Genomic DNA, 19,168 nt, shown 5'->3' with positions numbered 1-19,168 from the left:
TATCTTTTTTAAATTCACAATGTTACCAAAAATATGTACAAACGTCACTTTTTTATCGGAGAATAGTGAAAAGGGTGGGAATATTTTTTTTAAATTCACAATGTCACGGAAAAGAAATTCATAAATGTCACACTCTTCTATTAGAGAAAAGTGAAAAAGGTGGGAATATTTTTTTTAAATTCACAATGTTACCAAAAATATGTACAAACGTCACTTTTTTATCGGAGAAAAGTGAAAAGGGTGGGAATATTTTTTTAAACTTCACAGTGTTACGGAAAAAGTGTTCATAAATGTCGCACTCTTTTATCGGGGAAAAGTGAAAAACGTGGGAACATTTTTTTTAAATTCAGTGCGATGAAAAGAATATTCATAAATGTCACCCTGTTTTATCGGAGAAAAGTGAAAAAGATGTGAAATATTGGTTTCAAATTCACAAATAACGAAAATGAAAAAGATGTGAAATATTGGTTTCAAATTCACAAATAACGGAAAAAATATTTATTCTTCGCGAGAAAATTTTGAAAGATCGATCGGTCGTTTCGCCCGTTTCGGCAGGTCAATTTTTATTCAATTTAAATTGTATTCCGCAAGAGCGCAATCTGCAACCTCGGTAAAATCACTGAATGAGCAAAAAGACCATAGTCGTTTCGGTTAATCGACGCGCGCATCAGCCCCTTAATGTATATCGATTGCCATTTCCAACAAGTCCTTGTAACGTGCGGCCTACTCGCCGAGAAAATTCCTTTTCAGGACGACGTACAATGAACGGACTGACTTATTATCTCTGGACACGCCTCTCACCGCAAAAACCTCGCCGATTTTACGCAACGATTTTCTTCCCCCCCTTCTGAATAATTTTACACGTTTCAAAATGACCGGAGGTCCAATTTTCCGGTGTTTCTTTCCCCGCAGGTCGATTTGAAACGTCCCGAAACGATCACGGAGAACAGGAGCTCCGCTGCGGACACTCTCTTCCGTTCGCTCGTCGCCACAGATTTGAAAGCGGCGAATCATTTATATTCGACATTTTTCACGAAAGGTTTTTTGCGCAGCGTAATGCACGACGTGCTTTCACTATCGTTCTCGCTGCGACGAAAAGAAAGTGCTGTAACCCGTTGCGAGAATCACCCTGTATAGATCGTTTGACAGACCTTAATCGTCGATCGATAAATCAATTCCAACCTGTGTGCGTTTAAAGAAAACGAAAGAAACACGATTGTTCGCGAGATTAAAGCGCAAAATGTCACATTGTACAATTGTAAAAGAACTACGATCACGACCTTCGTCGTTGTAAAATAGAGAGACGGTCGACGGAAGCTCTGAATGGCGGCGATCGATCGATCGATCCTCCTTGTCCAACTTACCCCGTGAACTGTAACTTCCAATTACCTTTTCGTCGCGTGTAACGCTACACGCGCGACAATGGAGGAGAGAATTTTATCTACGAAAACGACGAGTTTTTAAAAAATAAAAAAGGAAAAGAACCGAGTTTTATTGCGAAGCAAAACGAATCCGTTATCTCGAGACCCGAATCGAGCGTGCGTGTCCCATTCCCGAGATGAATGAATTTTCAATGGAACAGCTTAGAAAGCTGTCACGACTAAATACGGCCACGATATGGGGATTCTTAGGAATGGCCATAAAACAGGTATATCCCGATTTCGTTCCTCGTGTTTGCATCCCGTGTGTCTGTTATTCGGTGTACATATATATGTATGTATATGTACGTGCAACTGCAGCCCGTTCACCGCAAGACTGACCTCGATTCCACGTTTCAAGAACGTGCCTTTTCGCGTCACGACTCGGAATCGTCGCGACCTTTGCGATCCTCTTATATTCGAGACGACCACGGCTTTAACCAGGGATGTAGAAAAAGAAGAAGGAAAAGCAACCCCTTCGATCGAATTTAATCCATCGATTATTTCTCTCTAGGTTGTCCAAGTGAACGGCGTTTCTCTGATCGGATCTGCAGGTGAACTGTGTGTGTATGTGACGAAATGAATAATAGGTCGAACTGAACGAGCTTAAACGACGGCGTATACACAGAGTTGCGGCCACTTGCCGGACTTCGGAACACTCAGAAGTGCATCAGGTACAAGGTGATGCGATGGATCGGTGCGAGAATGCTCGAACTGGTCGAGCAAAGCCTCTCCTGTTCGGGCTGCCGCGAGATTTAGCGGTTTAAGCACCTTCAAGGAAAGAGAGAGACGGTTCGTGTCTGGTTTTACGTTTAAACGACGTAACGGGTTACCCAGAGAGAGAGAGAGGGATTGGTCCATTTTTTCTACCTGACTGAAGAGAGTGATCGATTCAGGTTGAACTTTGGATCGGTGGTTCGCCGTGAATTCGTCTCCTCGAGGAATGTACTGTCGCGAACTCGTGTTGAACCCCTTCGCTACGGCGGATTTGAACGTGTAACCTGGGTGACACGGTAAATTTTTCACCACCGCTGCAAAATTTGTGCGTAACGTGGGTGACACGGTAAATTTTCAACCGCGACTGCAAAATTTCTTATTTTCGCCGTATGATTTACTATTCGGTTTATTAACCCTTCTTGTCAATTGTTGAGGGGTTATATTAAATAAACTCGTGTGGAGTATATTATATTTAAAAAGATGTTCGGACAAGACGTAGACACGACGGGCGCACAATTAGGACTGCTTACGGAGCGTGGTGACAGTGTGCACCCCCATACCTGGGGTGTTCGCAGGCATCCCCAAACCATATTTTTCGGACGTGTCATAAAACTTACCGACACTCCAGGATGTCGATTTTTCATGCAGCACCCATAAACCGTTTGCTTCAACATCAATAACCACAATTGTCGTTTACTTTATCGTCCAACTTTCGTAGTTTTCTAATAACAAAATTCTAAACTTGAGGCAAACAGGGATAGGAAATGTGCCAAATAAGTGAAGATCAAATATTTTGAGTGAGAATGTGCAAAAGAGTACCCGGTTACTGACACAAGGGTTAAATTAAGGTGGAAGTGCGTAAAGGATAAAACTAACTGTCGAATTAAGACGGAAGGCTTGAACAGTACAGTGCGCTGTGGTCCAGGAACCCGCTTTTTCACAATTATTTTAGCGTTATTTCAAGACCAGAGCGTCCTCGCTTTGTAAGTAAAAAAATATCTGCAAAGCGTTAAACTTTTGGCCACGAAAAGCGGCTGCCTGGACCACAGTGCAGCGCGAGGAAATTTTCGAAACGCCTATAGGCGGCGATAGTAACGAAAGGGTTAACAAATACACGACAAAACACAGCAGTGGATTGAATTAGACACGGTCTCGTTAGAGCGCGTGGTAAAAACGCAGATTGGCTTCGCAGATGGAGGACGACAAGAGAAAGAGCTACGCTGCATGGAAGTGGGAAGCCGAAGCTCACGGATAAGCCCATTAAGTCGAGCGTCGCCGAAAAGCAATATTCAAAGTTAGACGGCTGTGAAAAGATGGCCTGAACAGGTAGTACCGTTACTACCTGTTCCTCCGAGCGTCTCCCGTTTTATCTCTGTTCCTGCGCGCGGGCAGGAAGAGGAGGAAGAAGTCTCGTACTCTCTCGCAGAATCTCTGCTCCCCTCTCTCTCTTTTATCGGTTAACCGGTGTCCGTCTCCCTCTGGACCACCCTCTTCTACCTCTCTCTCGCGTCTTCGTGTACCTGCTCTCCGCGCGCACACACGCGAGGACCGCGAAATTTCGGGGTCGTTAACCCCTTGAAAACGAGCCGTTTCCACGGAAACGTTTCTTTTTTCTCTTGCCTTTTTCGGTTCGCGTACCGTTTTGACACCTATGCGCCGGGGATACCAGGCGAAGACGTTTCCAACGCGTGGAACACGGCAACATCTCTTCGCGGAGAGATCGAGCTGATACACGGGAGAAAAAGTGACGATGCTTGTTCTCGCGACTGTGGAATTCGCGTGTATGACTTTAGCGGCTGGCAGGAACGAAAGTTGGAAGATCGCGGTAGACTTGGAGCGTTCGTGACGAATTCAATTTACTATGAAACCCCTTGATTCAAGAGTCATTCGGTATTTATGGCTACTCGTCGTCGTTCGAATATCGTGAAATTGAATTTTAGGTTATGTAGACTGTAATCTTGCCTGTGAGAATAATTTCGTTAGGAGGTTAGGCCCAAATATTTCTACATGAGGTTGTATTTTAGTTCACGCAGGTGATGTGAAATTTGACAGGAAGGGGTTTCGAGTTGTTCGCACGTACGGAATACCGAAATGGCTGCAGCCTCTCAAGGTCACAGGTAGGTTAAGTCACACACGTGTTTGGTTAATTGCGAGCGAACGGCGAGGAGATAGGAAAGGGGAATACGGAGAAAAAAAGCGAGGATCGATCGAGATACGGTTCCGTAGAGAGGCGCAGAGATCGTTGTCCTCGTTGGAAGATGCAGGCGCGAGCGCGCCTTCGTCGGAACGCCTACCGACTCCGATCGGAAAGTCACCTGCCGCATACCTTTTGCCTCGTCGCCGGAGGCTCCAGCCTCCGCTCTTTCTCTCCGAGGGGAGAGACGCGGAGTGAGACGATCCGCGAAAAAAAGATTCGCTTTCACGAAAGTCCACGCGGCCTTTTCGTTTTCCCGCGCCGTTACAGAAGAGGGCACAGTGGAACAACGAACCTGGATGTTTCTTTTCTTCATCGGGGAAATTTCGTCGTTGGAAAATTTCAGCCGCGTTTGAAGGGAGAGCCTCTCTTTTTTTTTTAGAATTCTTTGGTTAAAAAGAATAAATCCAAGGCGCCAGGAAAAAAAATTGAGGCGCATTCGAAGCGAAGAAGTCTCTTTTCTACAGCCAATACTTTCCTTAAAAAGAATAAATTGAGGGCGCCAGGGAAAAAAAATTGAGGCGCATTCGACGCGAAAAAGTCTCTTTCTCTCTAAAGCCAATTATTTCTTTAAAAGGAATAAATTCAGGGCGCCACCAAGAAAGCAAAAATTGAGGTGCATTCGACGCGAAAAAGTCTCTTTTCTTAAAGTCAATACTTTCCTTAAAAAGAATAAATCCAGGCCGCCAGGGAGAAAAAATTGAGGCGCATTCGACGCGAAAAAAGTCTCTTTTTTTAAAGAAACAGTTCTAGCGTAAAAAGAACAAATCCAGGGCGTCGACAAATATAAATTTGAGGCGCATTCGAGGTGAAAGAGTCTCTCTCCTTAAAAAGAACAAATCCAGGGCGCCGCAAGAGCATTCGACGCGAAAAAAAGTCTCCTTTTTTTTACAAATAATTCCTTCGCTAAATTCAGGGCGCCAGGAGAAAAAAAAAAGGAGAAACACTCGAAGAGGAAACGCAATAGGCACACGCAGAGACGGTAGCGCCATGCGAAATTCTTGGCACGCTGCGCTTATTCACCGTTGCTCGAGCCATTTGCCTGGTCCGCGCAATCCCAGGTTCCCCGAACACTCCGTGGAATCGGTAATTGCTAGAGCGGGTTGTCGATCGTCCCGGTTACGCGGTCGAATCCAAGTGTAACTCGTGTCTCTCGTCCACTTTCGACTCGCGACCTCAGCTGGATCGCGATCGACCGGCCGAGCAGTAGATTAGACTAGCCGAGGACGGTCTCAGCCCTCCCTCTCCGCCTTTTGTGGAAACAGAGCAGTTACGCCGAGGCACGCTTTCCTCCGATTATTACGTAAAAGTTAACAGCACACGCAGCGATGACGATTACGCGACAGGAATAACGTCGTGATTTCATCGTTGTTGCTCGCCGCTACACGGTGTGCTGTTTTCCCGTGCAGTCGCGTGTCACCGAATCGCGGTCCGTTTCTGTTCGCGTTGCACACGCAGAGGAAATGGGTGGAAGGAAGGATGTACCGACATTTTTCTGCTATCTCTGTTCGACTATCGGATAGGTGTAATGGACTTGTCTCGTCTCTGTTTACTGTTTTCTCAATGCGAGCACAGTTTTTCCCTTCGTCTACAGAAAGTATCCCGTGATTTGAATTACGTTTCTTCGACAAAATTAGCGTGGTATGAGCCAAAGTGATTCACTTCATTTTTTTATATTCTTGCAATTTTAGTATCGAATCACGTGCTTCGGGCTTCATTTTTCATAAATGAAGGAAATTTAGCGAATTCGGTTTGCTGGAGTTAGTCACTTTGGCTTCTGAGTGGCTCTTGTATCGGTAAAAGTCCACTTTTTGATATTCTTGCTATTTTAGTATCGAAGCACGTGCTTCGCGCTTAATTTTTCATAAATAAAGGAAATTTAGCGAATTTGATTTAATGGAATTAGGCTTCTTAGTGACTCGCATATCAGTAAATCGTGAAATTATATCTTTTAAATTTTTTCTTATTTGTGAAGAGTTAAGCAGTACACATCTGCTTTGATATTAAAATTGGCAGAATTTGAAAAAGTGGAGTTAATCATTTTGGCTTCTGAGTGACTCACATATCACTAAAAATAGACAGGATGTTCACGATATTAATTTCCAGCGTTCTTTCTTAAGTAGTAAATTTGCGAGGAAAATAGAAGTTTACAAGGTTCCGTTATTTTCTATATTTAATACGATGGCTTCAATAGATTATTTAAATTTGCAATGATTTTTAAATAACGACGATACCGCGACTCTATTTTAATTACTAGCTATAATTCTTTTTATATCATCTGAAAGCAGTTGCAGAGACAAGTTCAACGATCTCCAATAAACCCATTTTCGAACTCAAATTCGTGTCAATGTTTTAATGTAGCATAATCAACGACACGCTATTAAGATTTTATTTTTAAGATAGCACGTTAACACGTTGACTGCCAAGCTACGAGATAACTCGTAGTTGGCAGTTTGCTGGTAGAAGTTACATCCTATTCGGAGACGCCCGACCACGAGATAATTCGAAAGCAATTTTTTTGCAAAAAAAAAAAACTTAAAATTACAGTCATAATATAAAAATTAATATGTTTGTTTAATTCTATGCAATAAATTGAAAAAAAAAAAATGTTGTCGTCTAGAACAGATTTCTTCAAAATAGGCTTGCCAGTCAACGTGTTAAATGGTAATTTCGAATCACTTGACTGTTTAGGTTTGCTTTAAATTCAACAAGTGTCTTAACAGAACGTATACAGTTTCGTTCGCAAAACCTCTTCTTCCAGTCTTTAGTCGCAATTGCTCCTATCAATCCCATTATTTAACACGTTGAACGCCGAGCCCGGAGCCTGTAACCCGATACAAGTGCGTATAAATGTGGAGCTTACGATTAATAACAGCTTATCGTTTCGTTTAAACCAGTACTGTGTCGCTTCACTTGTCACTTCTATTTGAAAACGAAGAAACGAGTCGCCTGCGCTTCACTTAAACCCTACACGCTTCGATCATCGTTATCCGTGTCGAACACGTTGAGACTGTTTTCTCCTATAATTAACTCTTATCAGTAATACCTTATATCTTATATCAGATCCAGCCTGTACGAGCAAACAAAACATCGCTACTATCGTTCTTTAGTGTCACACTGAAATACAACAGTCGAGTAACAATTTTCTCTTAACCCTTTCGTTACTATTGGCGCTTTGAAAATTTTCTCACACTATACTTTTGGTGCACTTTCATCTTAATTTAATAGTTAACTTTATCCTTAAGCACTTCTTAATTTAATAAACCGAATTTCAAAACAATGCGGCGAAAATAAGAAATTTTACAGCCGTGGTTCAAAATTTAGAGTCAGTCATCCACGTTACGCATACAAATCTGCCGTAGCAAAAGGGTTAATTCAATTTTGATACTCGATTGTATGCAGTTCGAGCTCTAGCATTGCACCGATTAAATTTCAGACGAAAACCTAAATAGTTATACCGAATTCTTATTATTTTTTTTTTACGAAGCGTCCATGTTTACAAATTGCAAATACCCACTTGGCAACACTATATGCAATATTATCTGTCAGTATTGCAAATCGCCACTTGAGAGCCACGTGTTACACTTTTGTTGTATTTTCATTTTTCTTGAAGTGTTTTTACTACTCAAAAGAACGAAGGCTGCACTTTATCGTTACTTCTTACCTGTATTTTTTATAACTACATAAGCTAAGTTCAACTGTTTCGTGTATCTCTAACGAACAATCGTTATTTAAAAATGATCCAATGTGAAAACCTTGATATTGCCGTTTCATTTCCACACAAAAATGAAAAGCAAATATTTTTTGCATCGTCGCTCTAATAATTTCATCGCCCACTGTATCTCAAATTTTTCAATTACTTCTATGTTCCTGCTTCCTAAGCGACTCTCCTCGCAAAATTACGTATAAAAAGGGTACACGTTTAACTTCAATATTAACCCTTTGCGATCGGCACATTTCTCTGGTGGAACCACCAGCTAGTCGGAGCAAATTTAGATTTTTAAAGTTATTTTTACATAGTTGATTTATTATATACCGCCCGTCCCTGAGCGCTGGCTCTACGGGCGCTGTGATTGGCCAGTGTTTTTCGTTAATAACTCGAAAACGAAGCTTCGAACTACATTTTGGACAAGGATAAAGTTGTTCAGGGTCATCCCAGCAACCCCCCATTTCCGGGTGATCCCAACGTTACGGGACACCCTGTATATAAGGACATTGAAGAGCAGAATACTTTGAAACTGATATACATAGTGTAGGGGATTTCTGTGGAGGGATAGTAACTCGAACGGACTTTTGACTATACTACATTTATTAATAGTTCATATCGCTATGCTAAAGATGTGGCTCGATCAATCGCTGGATTCACACTACCTTTCGCTCCCTCACATTCGCCCTAATGTCATCTTGCATATATGCACACTTTTCCGTAGAAGAAAACACACACGCACACACGCACTCACGCACTCCTCGCCTGATTACTAAAACTAAACATTCGTTCAATATCTTTCGCGCTATCCCAAACACTCGACCTGGCACGCCGGTCCTTACCGCTCACGCCATAGACCCTCACGCATTCACACAGACAACGCATTCATACAAACAACGCACTCACGCTCGGTCATCCCTACAATAGTTTGTTTAATATTAGTTACAGTGCATAAAAATAAAACGTTTTCCAAAGTATAATTATTGAGAATAGATTATATTTTGAATGTTTACTTTCCTACTGCGAGTTTCTCTGCTTAACGTAGGCCCAGGCCGGGCCATAAAAGCCACGGGTCCGCTGACCGTGGGGCGATGCCGAGTGTATAACAAATGTTTTTCCGCATTTTAAGTAGTCGTGCGACAACCCCGATTTTTTGTACTTCATTTCTATCAATAAACGTTTTTTTTTTCTGCAGTCGATTGAGTCAGTCTTTATTCGCTAATTAAACATCCTCGATAATAATACTTGACAAAGCAAAGATCATGCCGCCACAGCGGCGACACCGATTTCTAGAAGAAAATTGAAACGCCGCCACTATGGCGGCACCGATCGCAAAGGGTTAATTAACCCGAGATTCGAACATCTCCAATTTCCACGCGTTCGCCTCAATTTTATTTCCTTCACAGCGGAGGAAGAAGGGGAACGAGAGTAATCGCAACGCATAGCAAAACGCGGCGAGTTATTGGCCGCGCGGGAAGCGAAATCACGCGCACCTTGCGCCGCCGCGCCGCTCGCTCCAGCAACCCAGATCTCCGCGCGATGGAAATATACCGTTAAAACGTGCCACGGGCCCGCAGCAGTAACTCCCGTTCGACGAATCGTCGCTTGCCAGGAATTCTCTCTTTCTCTCTCTCGCACACACCGCGGACTATCAATCGAACGCCTAAACGGCGATCGTCCGAGGGTGGCTCGGTACACTTGTCCGATCTTCGAACTGACCGCCACGCGGTTTCATCTCGCAGCCGGAAAATATCCGGGGCAAATAGGTCGCGGTACACGAGACACGATTCACCGCGGAGAAAGCCCCGGCAAGCTGCATCCTCCCGCTTTTTGTCGCGTTTCTTTTATAATTGTCGTGATCGACTCGTCCTCGTCTTCCTCCTTCGAGAATCGCTCCGCGCGTAAAAGCGCTGTGAGAGAGAGGTGGGGAGTGATGCGGTTTTGTGGACGATGGAGATGCATTGTGATTTACTGTAAAATTGTGGGAGACAGGTGGAGTGTTTCTTTTTCATTTAGCAGTAAAGCAACGGGAGTTGAATGTGATAAATGATTTCCCTTTTGGTGTGGTTAGATAAGACTGCGTAAAGAATCATTAGTGGAAAATACATTTGTTTATTTCAATAAAGGCACTGTATACTTGAACAAAAGGAGCTTACTAATTTTTGTAATTTATGTCTTGCGGTCGAATTCAGGGATACTTCCGGCAAGGCGTTTTTACCTTCTAAACGCTCTGTGAACTCTCTGGCCTGCAGAAACGGAGGGAAAAATCGTATGCGCACAGCTTGAAGAAACTCGTTTGAATAAAATTTATGCGTTTTTAGGTATTAATTGACTGAGCGCGCGCTATCAAAGAATAATTCCGACCAATAAGACTACCACGCCTACGGAAAATACGACGGTTAAAAGAAGAGTTAAAGGAGGCAATCTGAAATCCATTAGTTTGACGGGTTTGGTAGTTCTAGTGTTAAAGATGTTTGCAGTTTATTCTGACACTAGAAGTGTTAAGCACTCGGGTACTGATTCCGCGTACTTGGAATATTGCACTTGGTGCCGTCTGAAGATTGAGAGTCTGACTGAATCTTTACGATTCCTAATGTAACTGCTGGTATGTGTACTAACACTCTGTGGTCTTAAGCTAAGTCGGCCTTCTTATCGAGTCGTCCCTTCTCCAAATCTTCTGAAATTTGAAGAAGGGACGCGAAGGGAGGTTCTTAAAATTACTTCCATTGCGCCCGGAGAACGTCACGTTCTTGGAGCGGGGGTGACGAAGCTGGTCCTTGCTGGATGGAAATTTGACAACAAGGGGGGGAAACCCGGCCAGGTTTGGAAGGTCAGGTACCGAGAGGCCTCGGTAATTGCATCGGTTTCGAAGACCCTTTGGGGGTGACTTTATGATACCTTGCCTTACTGACTGAACAATAGCCTATTCTTTAATATTTGAGAGATTGTAGATGCCGCATGTTGGCTGCAGATCGGTCTGCTAAATTAAAAACTAGAAATCACGTATCATAAAATCGTCCCCTTGCTGTCCTAACAAGAAGGATTAACGACTGATGCGTTTTTGTGGTCCATATCGATGCAGAAGATTTAATGTAGCGTGAAATTGTGGAAATAGAATATTTTCGGTCCATTTGTAACCCTTTGGTGTACAAAGATATACGAGCACTGACGGTTCGAAACGTGGATTATGGATCTTTTAAAGTTGTTAGTCTGGCTACTACGAAGTTTTTAGGATGAGGAGTTAACCCTTTACAACACAGTTTTTTTTATTTACAAAAAACGAAACTGCGGTTGCTTAGAATTTTACGTTCTGATGGGAGAAGCAAGGATTAGTAATTGTTATAAAGTAGTTTACTGGTAATTTATTTCTAAAATTGTGTAAAATGTTGGTAAAAAATTGGAGAGACTGGCAAAGAGTGTTAGACATCGTACCAAGGCGGTTGATACAATTGATACTAATATATCCATGACATATTACTTCTCTTTTCGATTTAATTGCATTACTTTTCACCAAGTAACACGATAATGAAAACTTTCTTGAAACGGCATTTCGGCGTATGTGCCCATTTCCCCCCAAACTCCTCGATTACATCGACTACAAAATCTGGTCAGAGTCTATCGCGACAACCTGACAGTCGCAGGATCAGAATTACCTCGAACGGAAGGGAAATACGCAAGAAAGTGAAGGTAAATGAGCCGAATAACGACACGATCGAACTATCCATTTCGTCTATTATCATGTCCATATTACACAGGTACACGATCAATACACCAGCATCGAACCGGTGAATTCCTGGACGCACGCGTACACTTAAACTTTCTTTTCCCTTTCGACGAGTTTCATCGTATCCCCGGCAAAGTTTCTAACTTAACCAGCTACAATTTCCACATACGTATACACATATATACATAGGAATCTAACGCACATGTAACCGAACGGGCAGAAAGGCATCGAAACTCGAGCGGAAAACGAACGCTTCTCGCCTCCAGCACTGAATCAGCGATCCCGATAAACGACCGCGCAATATTCTCACGGCCGTCGCCGCTTTCGAGCCTCCGTCTCGCTGCATTGTTGCGGCTTTTGCATAATTCCACTTCCGGCATTCCGTTTTCGCCCGCGTGGCCAACGAGCGGCACGGTTTTACCGGCGAAAGTGCTTTTAATGGCAAATAATCAACAACAACAACAAACCAGTCGGCTCGAATGGGAATCGACGTGAATGAATTCTCTCCCCTTGCTCTTGTCTTTCCACTCCTGCGACATCCTACGGATCTCTGCGGTTTTGCGAAACGGGCCACCGGTGGTATGTATGTCGGACACGTCTGACAGGATTACCGAGCTCTATATATCGGTGAGAATCGAATCGAATCGACGTAACTCGAGTAGGTTTTCCCTCGTGTTCGTTTCTTGGGACACGAAACATCCAACGTTTCTCATTCATCTTCGTAAAGCACACGCACACACACGCCGTGTTATGTTCTCTTTCTCACATGTACTCTCGTCGAATGATTTATACGTGTCACGCGATCAACTGACGAGGGAAGATCGGCACGAGCGTAATAACAGCCGCCTCCTGCACATTTCTCTCCTGGCTTAATGGTTACGGAAAGTCCGAGCGGATAACACGGGACGTCTTAGGACCTCGCGAGCGAAAGAATAGGAAGAGGGAATATTCTCGAACTGTTCGCCGAAAGAAATGCCTCGGAAACATGGAAGTTTGAACAGGTGTATCGGCGTAATCACGCGTCCCTGCCTCGGTGACCGCGGATAACACGCGGCCACACCGCAAGAATCTGGTCGGATCGGTAGGCCACACGGTGGTGGCAAGGTGTTCGTCGCGGCAGCCAGCCAGTGGTGGGATCCAGTCACCTCGAACGCGCTTATTGCTCAAACCGGACAACTTTTTGAAAGTTCGAAACCTTTCCAACGACCTTACCATCTCTCTCTCCGACGCTCTGTACAGCCTTTCTGCGAGATTTTCGTGCGATCCTCTACGCGCAACCCTGACTCCATTCAAGCAGACCTCGAAATCGTCCGAATTCGCGGCAGGAAGAGAGGACGAGTGATTAAAATTCGACGAACGGAGAGCACAGCGTGGAAGAGTGTGCGCGGCACGGGCAAATTGCTCGAAAAGCTGGTGCAGGTGGGGAACGGTGTGCACGAGTGGAGCGGGATGGGCGCTTTGCTCGCGGGTAAAGGAGGTTGAGTGAACGGGGGACGCGGTATGGCCAGACACGACCATACACAGTGAAAGATAGAGAGAGGAGAGAGAGAAGGTGGAGGAGGAAGAGGAGGAGGAGGAGGAGAGAGAGAGGAGACGGTGTTTGTAATCAAAGAGGCGATCCGCGGCGCGGCGCGGCGTGGAAGAAAGTCAGCCTACTGGTGAGCCAGTCCGGCACGGCGCGTTGTCCCGAATGCACGTCGAACCATCGATTTCCGCGTGTCGTGGCCACGTGATCGCGCTCAATCGCCACGCACATCCACTCTGCCTTCTATCTTCCTAGTGGTTTTCCTTCCGCAGACCTTCCGATATATCCCCGTATATTTGGAATACGTTCACTTGTTATCTCCGACAGAGCACATATCGTGTATAATCTCAGAGGGATACAGGTACAAACGAGAGAGAGATTTGAACGGTATATACGGTTGGTTAGACGTGAAACAGCCTGGTAACAAGTTAAAGGAGGCTGTTTTTTGAGGATCACGTGGGTAGAGTGCCCCTGGATGCACGAGACCCGGCTGGTTGTTCGCTGTTGTCCTGGCGATGAAAACGAGTGGCGAATGAATGGTGAGTCGTAGAGAGGTATAATCGTCGTGGGAACTGGCGCGGTGAATTCCACGAGACCATGTTTACGGGGGGGGATAGGAAGAGGTAGAGATAGAAGAGCAGTATCGGCGAAGAATATCTTCTCCGTGTCAACGGGAACCAGGTAACGTGGATTCGAGAGTACATCGGTAGGATTGAAGTGGTGATTGATACGAGGCGGTATCGTGTTTATCTGCAAGGACGAGTGGATATAATCGAAGGTACGACGGAGTGACGACGCGGCTATTATTCGAAACGTTAGTCAAGGTAGGCGCGGAGCGTGACGTTGGTGAAAAAGCGACGCGACAGGTGGAAGAACGTACATACGTAGTTGGCTAGTGGGCATATTGGACGCGACACCGGGAGCTCTTGCGATCTGCTTGCTTGGTATGGAACGAGTTTAAATCCGTTTAAAGAGACGTTAGTAATACGGCTTCGATGAACGTCACCGGTCATACGAAATCAAAAGAAAAATTCAATAGTACTCCTCTGTTTTGCCGCTAGAGAGGTACAGTCGGTGCAAGAAATTGTGTAGCGAACTTGTAACCTGTTGTAACACTTGTCAAGTACAAATTTATCGTCTTTCGTTTGTAATAGAAAATTAACAAAACGGCGTATTGTATATTTATATTTATACGATCCAAGATGAACAATCTCTCGACAGATAAACTATTGTGCTCTAAGTGTTTGCGGATAAACGAGTCAACTCGTCTTCCACAGTGAACAGCTTGAAGAGACAATACCTGGAACGGTACTTTTACGTACTCGTATCTTTACTTGGACTTTTCGCCCATTTCGGTATTTCGCTATATTTCTTCGTTCAACTGTACCTTCGGCCAGTTACTCCTTTTCGAAGCAATTTGAAGCGACAGAGGTGTGATTTGCAACTTTTCCAATTGATACAGAACTTCCTTGGGAGTAAAAGGTCGTCGATAACGACGTTTCCTCCGATCGACAAGAAATGTTTCTCCGGCGAAACCAGTTTTCGTGGTGGCGGATAGAGCGCGGCGGGGTCTTCGAAAGCCGATGGCATTTCGCGTTTTTTCCACCACGAGCGGGGAGACCGTCGCGATTTTCTAGCTGCCAGGTATTCCCGGCTGATGCATGGATAATTATTCCCGATCCTCGTGAAAGTTTCGCGCTGTCGACGACGCTAGGAAGCGCCACGCTTGCCAAACGAACGCGCCGCCGCGATCCCTTTACCGCCGCGCCGCACGTAACGCTCCAACGACACGCCGCCTTCTTCTAGCGAACGCGATTTTTCTTTTATTAAGCGTTATACAACGCTTCCGTGTTTCCAGGCAGTTTCTAAAATGCTTGTTTTAAATTTTAGAAAATCACTTTTGTCGTTTAACGATCAACCGAGCACGAGCAACCACCTATTATTTCCCTCGTCCGATGTTCGTCCGATCGTTTTTTTCCCATTTACGCGAAAACCATTTAAGGTATCCTCGAGGAGAAGAAATCCGGAGAATTCAGGTCGCGAGAACGCGTAGGCCAAATATTTCGGCGATGATGCTACTCGCGCGCCGTAAAGATGCCGATTTCAATCGAACACGGGACTGTGTAGACTAAAACGAACGCGTCGAACGCTTTGGAGGACGTCCAGTTTGAAGAGAAAAGGAGAGAAAAATCGTTTGTTCAAATTCACGTGGTTCACCGTGGGATTAATTGCGCGATGAAAATACGAGAAGAGGGGGGAACGGTAAATCTTCCTTCACAGTTTGCTGCCCCCGTTGAAACGGGTAAAGAAGAAGCAGAGAAAAAAAAAAAAAGTAGGCGAATTTAAAACACCGTTTTCCACGGCGAGATGAATGCACGAGGAGATTTAAGTAATGAATGGAGCACGCTGTCAAAATCCGTGAGGCGTGACGGAGAACGCCGTGGTTACGCAATTCCGGCGCATTGTGGCGTCGTTCACGGCTGGGAAAATGCGGGATTCCAAAGGGTTACGGGCCTCCGTTTAGCCGGACTGTGTAAACATTTCCGCGCGGAACGCCCGATACTTCCGAATAAGGCCAACCAGACGAACAGCTCTCTGCCTTGCCTCTCGTCCTTTCCATTCCCCTGTCCATTAACATGCTCGAACCTTCTCGCTTTTCCGCATGCCTAATTGCGTCTTTAACATTGCAACTTTGATCACTCCCAACATGGTTTCCCCGTTCCTGGTAACGCCTGAATTATCTCCACGATAATAATCGACGCGTGAGTAATTCGTGACGTTCTTCCACTTCAACGCATCGTTTCTCCCTCGGGACCATTTCATTCGTTCGCGAGGTAGAACCAGATTTTCCAGACCGTCGGTCCTTTTTCCACAAACACGGCAGAATTAATCGGTCGGGGAGAGAGACGCGTTTAAATTCGTCGGAGGCAGAGCTAAAAGTGGAATGTGTCCGTTCGGGTTAGACCAGCAGTAGCAGCAAGAGCAGCAGGCGCGAGTAGAATGGAAGACGAGTTGTAGGTCAGTTTCGAGCGGTTTATTAATGCGGAGCAGGTTCAGCTGTCCCGGTTGTTTGACAAACCGATTACCCGTCGCCCGTAATCGAGCCGTGCATTTATTAGGATGCGGTATAGTTTTGGGTGTCAAGGCGGATGGGCAGTTAGAGGGTTCCCTCTTGGAGAAACGAGCGTCGCGATAACGTGCCAATTTCCTCCTTCGAAGCCTTCCCCCGCCCCGCATTCTCCAACGGGAGGCAGGGAGGGAGCGTGATAAAAACACGATACCATTTGTAATTGCCAGTATTTGTAGTTTATCTGTGCTCTCTTTAACATTCCTACGCGAATTCTAGCGTCGTTTACGGTAACGAGTACGATCGTAAAGGCTGTTACACACGGAAGGCTGGCTTGGCCGATTCGAGTTATCCCGTGAGAATACGTTTATCTCTGGAATTTATCATTTTAATGGTCACAGTGAAGTTTCTGTTACTTTTTCGTCTCTCTCATCTCTCGATTGAACTATCGGTATCTTGGAATATGCGCCTCTTTTCAACGGTGTACCAGTTTCGTACCCGAGTGTGACGATTTCTATGTCAAGTTTGAAGGAGAATACGTTTATCCAGGGCATGTTGGATCGATCGGGCCGCATCTCGCGAATCGGAACACAGGGTTTCGTAATATTTTCACGAGGCACTGGTTGCCTCCTCGTGAGTGAAGCGAGAGAGCCGCGCGGCGTATCGAGAATGCGGCGCTCGGCCCTGCGGCTACGAATTCCGTTACGCGCACTTGTATGGTTCTTCTTCGGCTCTTCTCTCCTGTCCTCCTACCCCTGGCTACCTGGCCACGAATCAATTTTTTTCCCTTCGAACGAGCCTCGGGATCCACCTTTCTTCCGCGCGATCTCCTCCTCGTAACATCATTCTTAAACTCTTCTCCTTTTTTCTTCTCTCTTGCCAAGTGTAGACGCTTGAAAATTCTTCGCCAATCTTTACATCGATCATCGTAAATCTAATTGAAGTTTATCTCTGATTTATCTCCAGCTATCTCGATGAAAGTTCCATCCTTTCTCTATTCGAACACAGAGAGAGAGAGAGAGAGAGAGAGAAAAAGTCGAGGAACGTGTTAACGATCGAATTAATCGAAAGCATCTCGAGATGAAGCGTTCCTAGGTGTTAGAGGTGCGCGTAGTTAGGGAAACTTGCGCAAGGTAGAAAGTTGCAGGAGAATCGAGATTCGGCTACCCGAGGCTAGCCGGCCATTTGACAAAGTCACGAAAGCGTGAGACGATAATTCAGCAAAGCAACGCTTCCGGTGTTGAACGGAATCTCGGGCCGACGCGGCGATAGCCGAGCTAAGGGAAGAAAGTCCGCCGCCGGTGTGTACTCGATTATTCACGATCAATGACGTAGAACCAACCTTGCTGGAATCTGTTGCAATATAACTGTTAACTAGCACTCCTCTTTTCTGTCCTCGAGCCATTGGCTAGCCGAGAAAGGCTCTTCCAATCGATCGATATCGTTTCGCGGTCTTACAGTGTTGATTAGCAATAACAGCGTGAATTATTCATCCACTTACCTCTTATCGAATCGACCGAATTATTATTCCTGATAAATGCACTCCATGGTAGGAATCTACTATTTTTCCCTTCCACCTCTACCTTCGCGTAGGTTCAAGAAGTATCGGAGGAAATTTCGAATCGAGATTACCGATCGTAAAACGGTATGATTTTCGCGTCGAATCGGCGTCCAAAGGTTGCCAGTATTCAGCCAGCCTCGGTTGTGTTTCACCGAGTGATTTACGAGGCTGCAAGGAAGGACTTTCCATTCTCGCGATTCGCGTGAGACGCTCGCCGTGAAAAGGACCGTGGAGCAATATGAAAAATTATGACCGTGATTCCTTCGTCTGAACGGCGAGGTAGGAGGGGATCGCTGACGATCAGCTGATTGCCCGACAGTGACCCCGGGTCAATCTACTTTCTACTTCTCGCGTTCTACGGAAATGACGGGCAGGGAAGGGAAGGAAGCGTGAGCGGTGTGGTCCCTCTTCTTCGCGTACCAGAGAGAATCGAGTATACTTTCTCGCGACGGGAAGAGCAATATACATATCGTTAGAGGATCGGGATGCTGACGAGTGAAAACGTACGGAGGCGTCCCCTCGAAGAATTATCGTCCAGCGGTTCGTCGCGGGAATTTACACGTCTCTGGTGGAAAAATCGTTTCCTCTATCGTGAGAACGGATCCTACGGATAGAACAGCGGAATAAACTATTTTCCCTCCTTTTTCTCCCGGTTTTTCTTTCGCGCATGCCTCGCGCCGCGTTGCAAACGAGCTTTCCTAATATAAATGTAAATGAAAATCTCGACGATGCTCGATCATCGCCGTATACAGTATCGCACGCATCGGCGAACAACGTCCGATTTATACGAGTCTCTTCGATATTTGTTCGCAATTTGCCGCGTAATCGTATTGTAACAGTATACACAGACACGGGCCAGCCGTGGAAAACGAGCAGTTGCAGCGGGAACATGAAAGTTCCGCGTTAAGTTGGTCACGCGAGTACCGTGCGGCGTGTAGTTAAGACCGCTTAATGACCGTCCGGGAAGATCTTCGTGCTACGTGACACAGTTTGCCGGGCATCTAACCGCCAGCCTGATGACAATCCGCGAGATCTGTGCGCGCAGGCACGCATTCCAATTTCCCTCGGTTTGTAGTATCCTGCAGTATCTTCCACTCGAAAATTCACCTCGCAATTACCACAATTGCCTCTCTTGCACGGAGAATCTTCCCGAATATAGAAAAGAACGCCTCGTTTGATCGTTTCTTCTACGTAGCAGCATCATCAGGCCGGGGTATATAATCGAATTAATAGAGAAAGCGGTAATAATCTCGCTT

General features: G+C 45.3%; 1 protein-coding gene across 1 annotated transcript in view; it reads left to right on the top strand.

Annotated features, from left to right (window-relative positions):
* The first annotated feature begins 1,558 nt into the window (after positions 1–1,558).
* LOC108570951 (serine-rich adhesin for platelets-like) overlaps positions 1,559–19,168 on the top strand; it is an 80,388-nt gene continuing 62,778 nt past the window's right edge. The window contains exon 1 of the mRNA XM_017932889.1: positions 1,559–1,648. Within this exon, the coding sequence (XP_017788378.1) occupies positions 1,559–1,648 (90 nt within the window). The remainder of the gene's footprint in view (positions 1,649–19,168) is intronic.

The sequence above is a fragment of the Habropoda laboriosa genome, unplaced genomic scaffold (genome assembly GCF_001263275.1).
Source record: "Habropoda laboriosa isolate 0110345459 unplaced genomic scaffold, ASM126327v1 scaffold88, whole genome shotgun sequence".
NCBI classification, from domain to species: domain Eukaryota; kingdom Metazoa; phylum Arthropoda; class Insecta; order Hymenoptera; family Apidae; genus Habropoda; species Habropoda laboriosa.
Note: the sequence above shows the minus strand (reverse complement) of the source record. Positions and strands in the feature narration are given on the sequence as shown.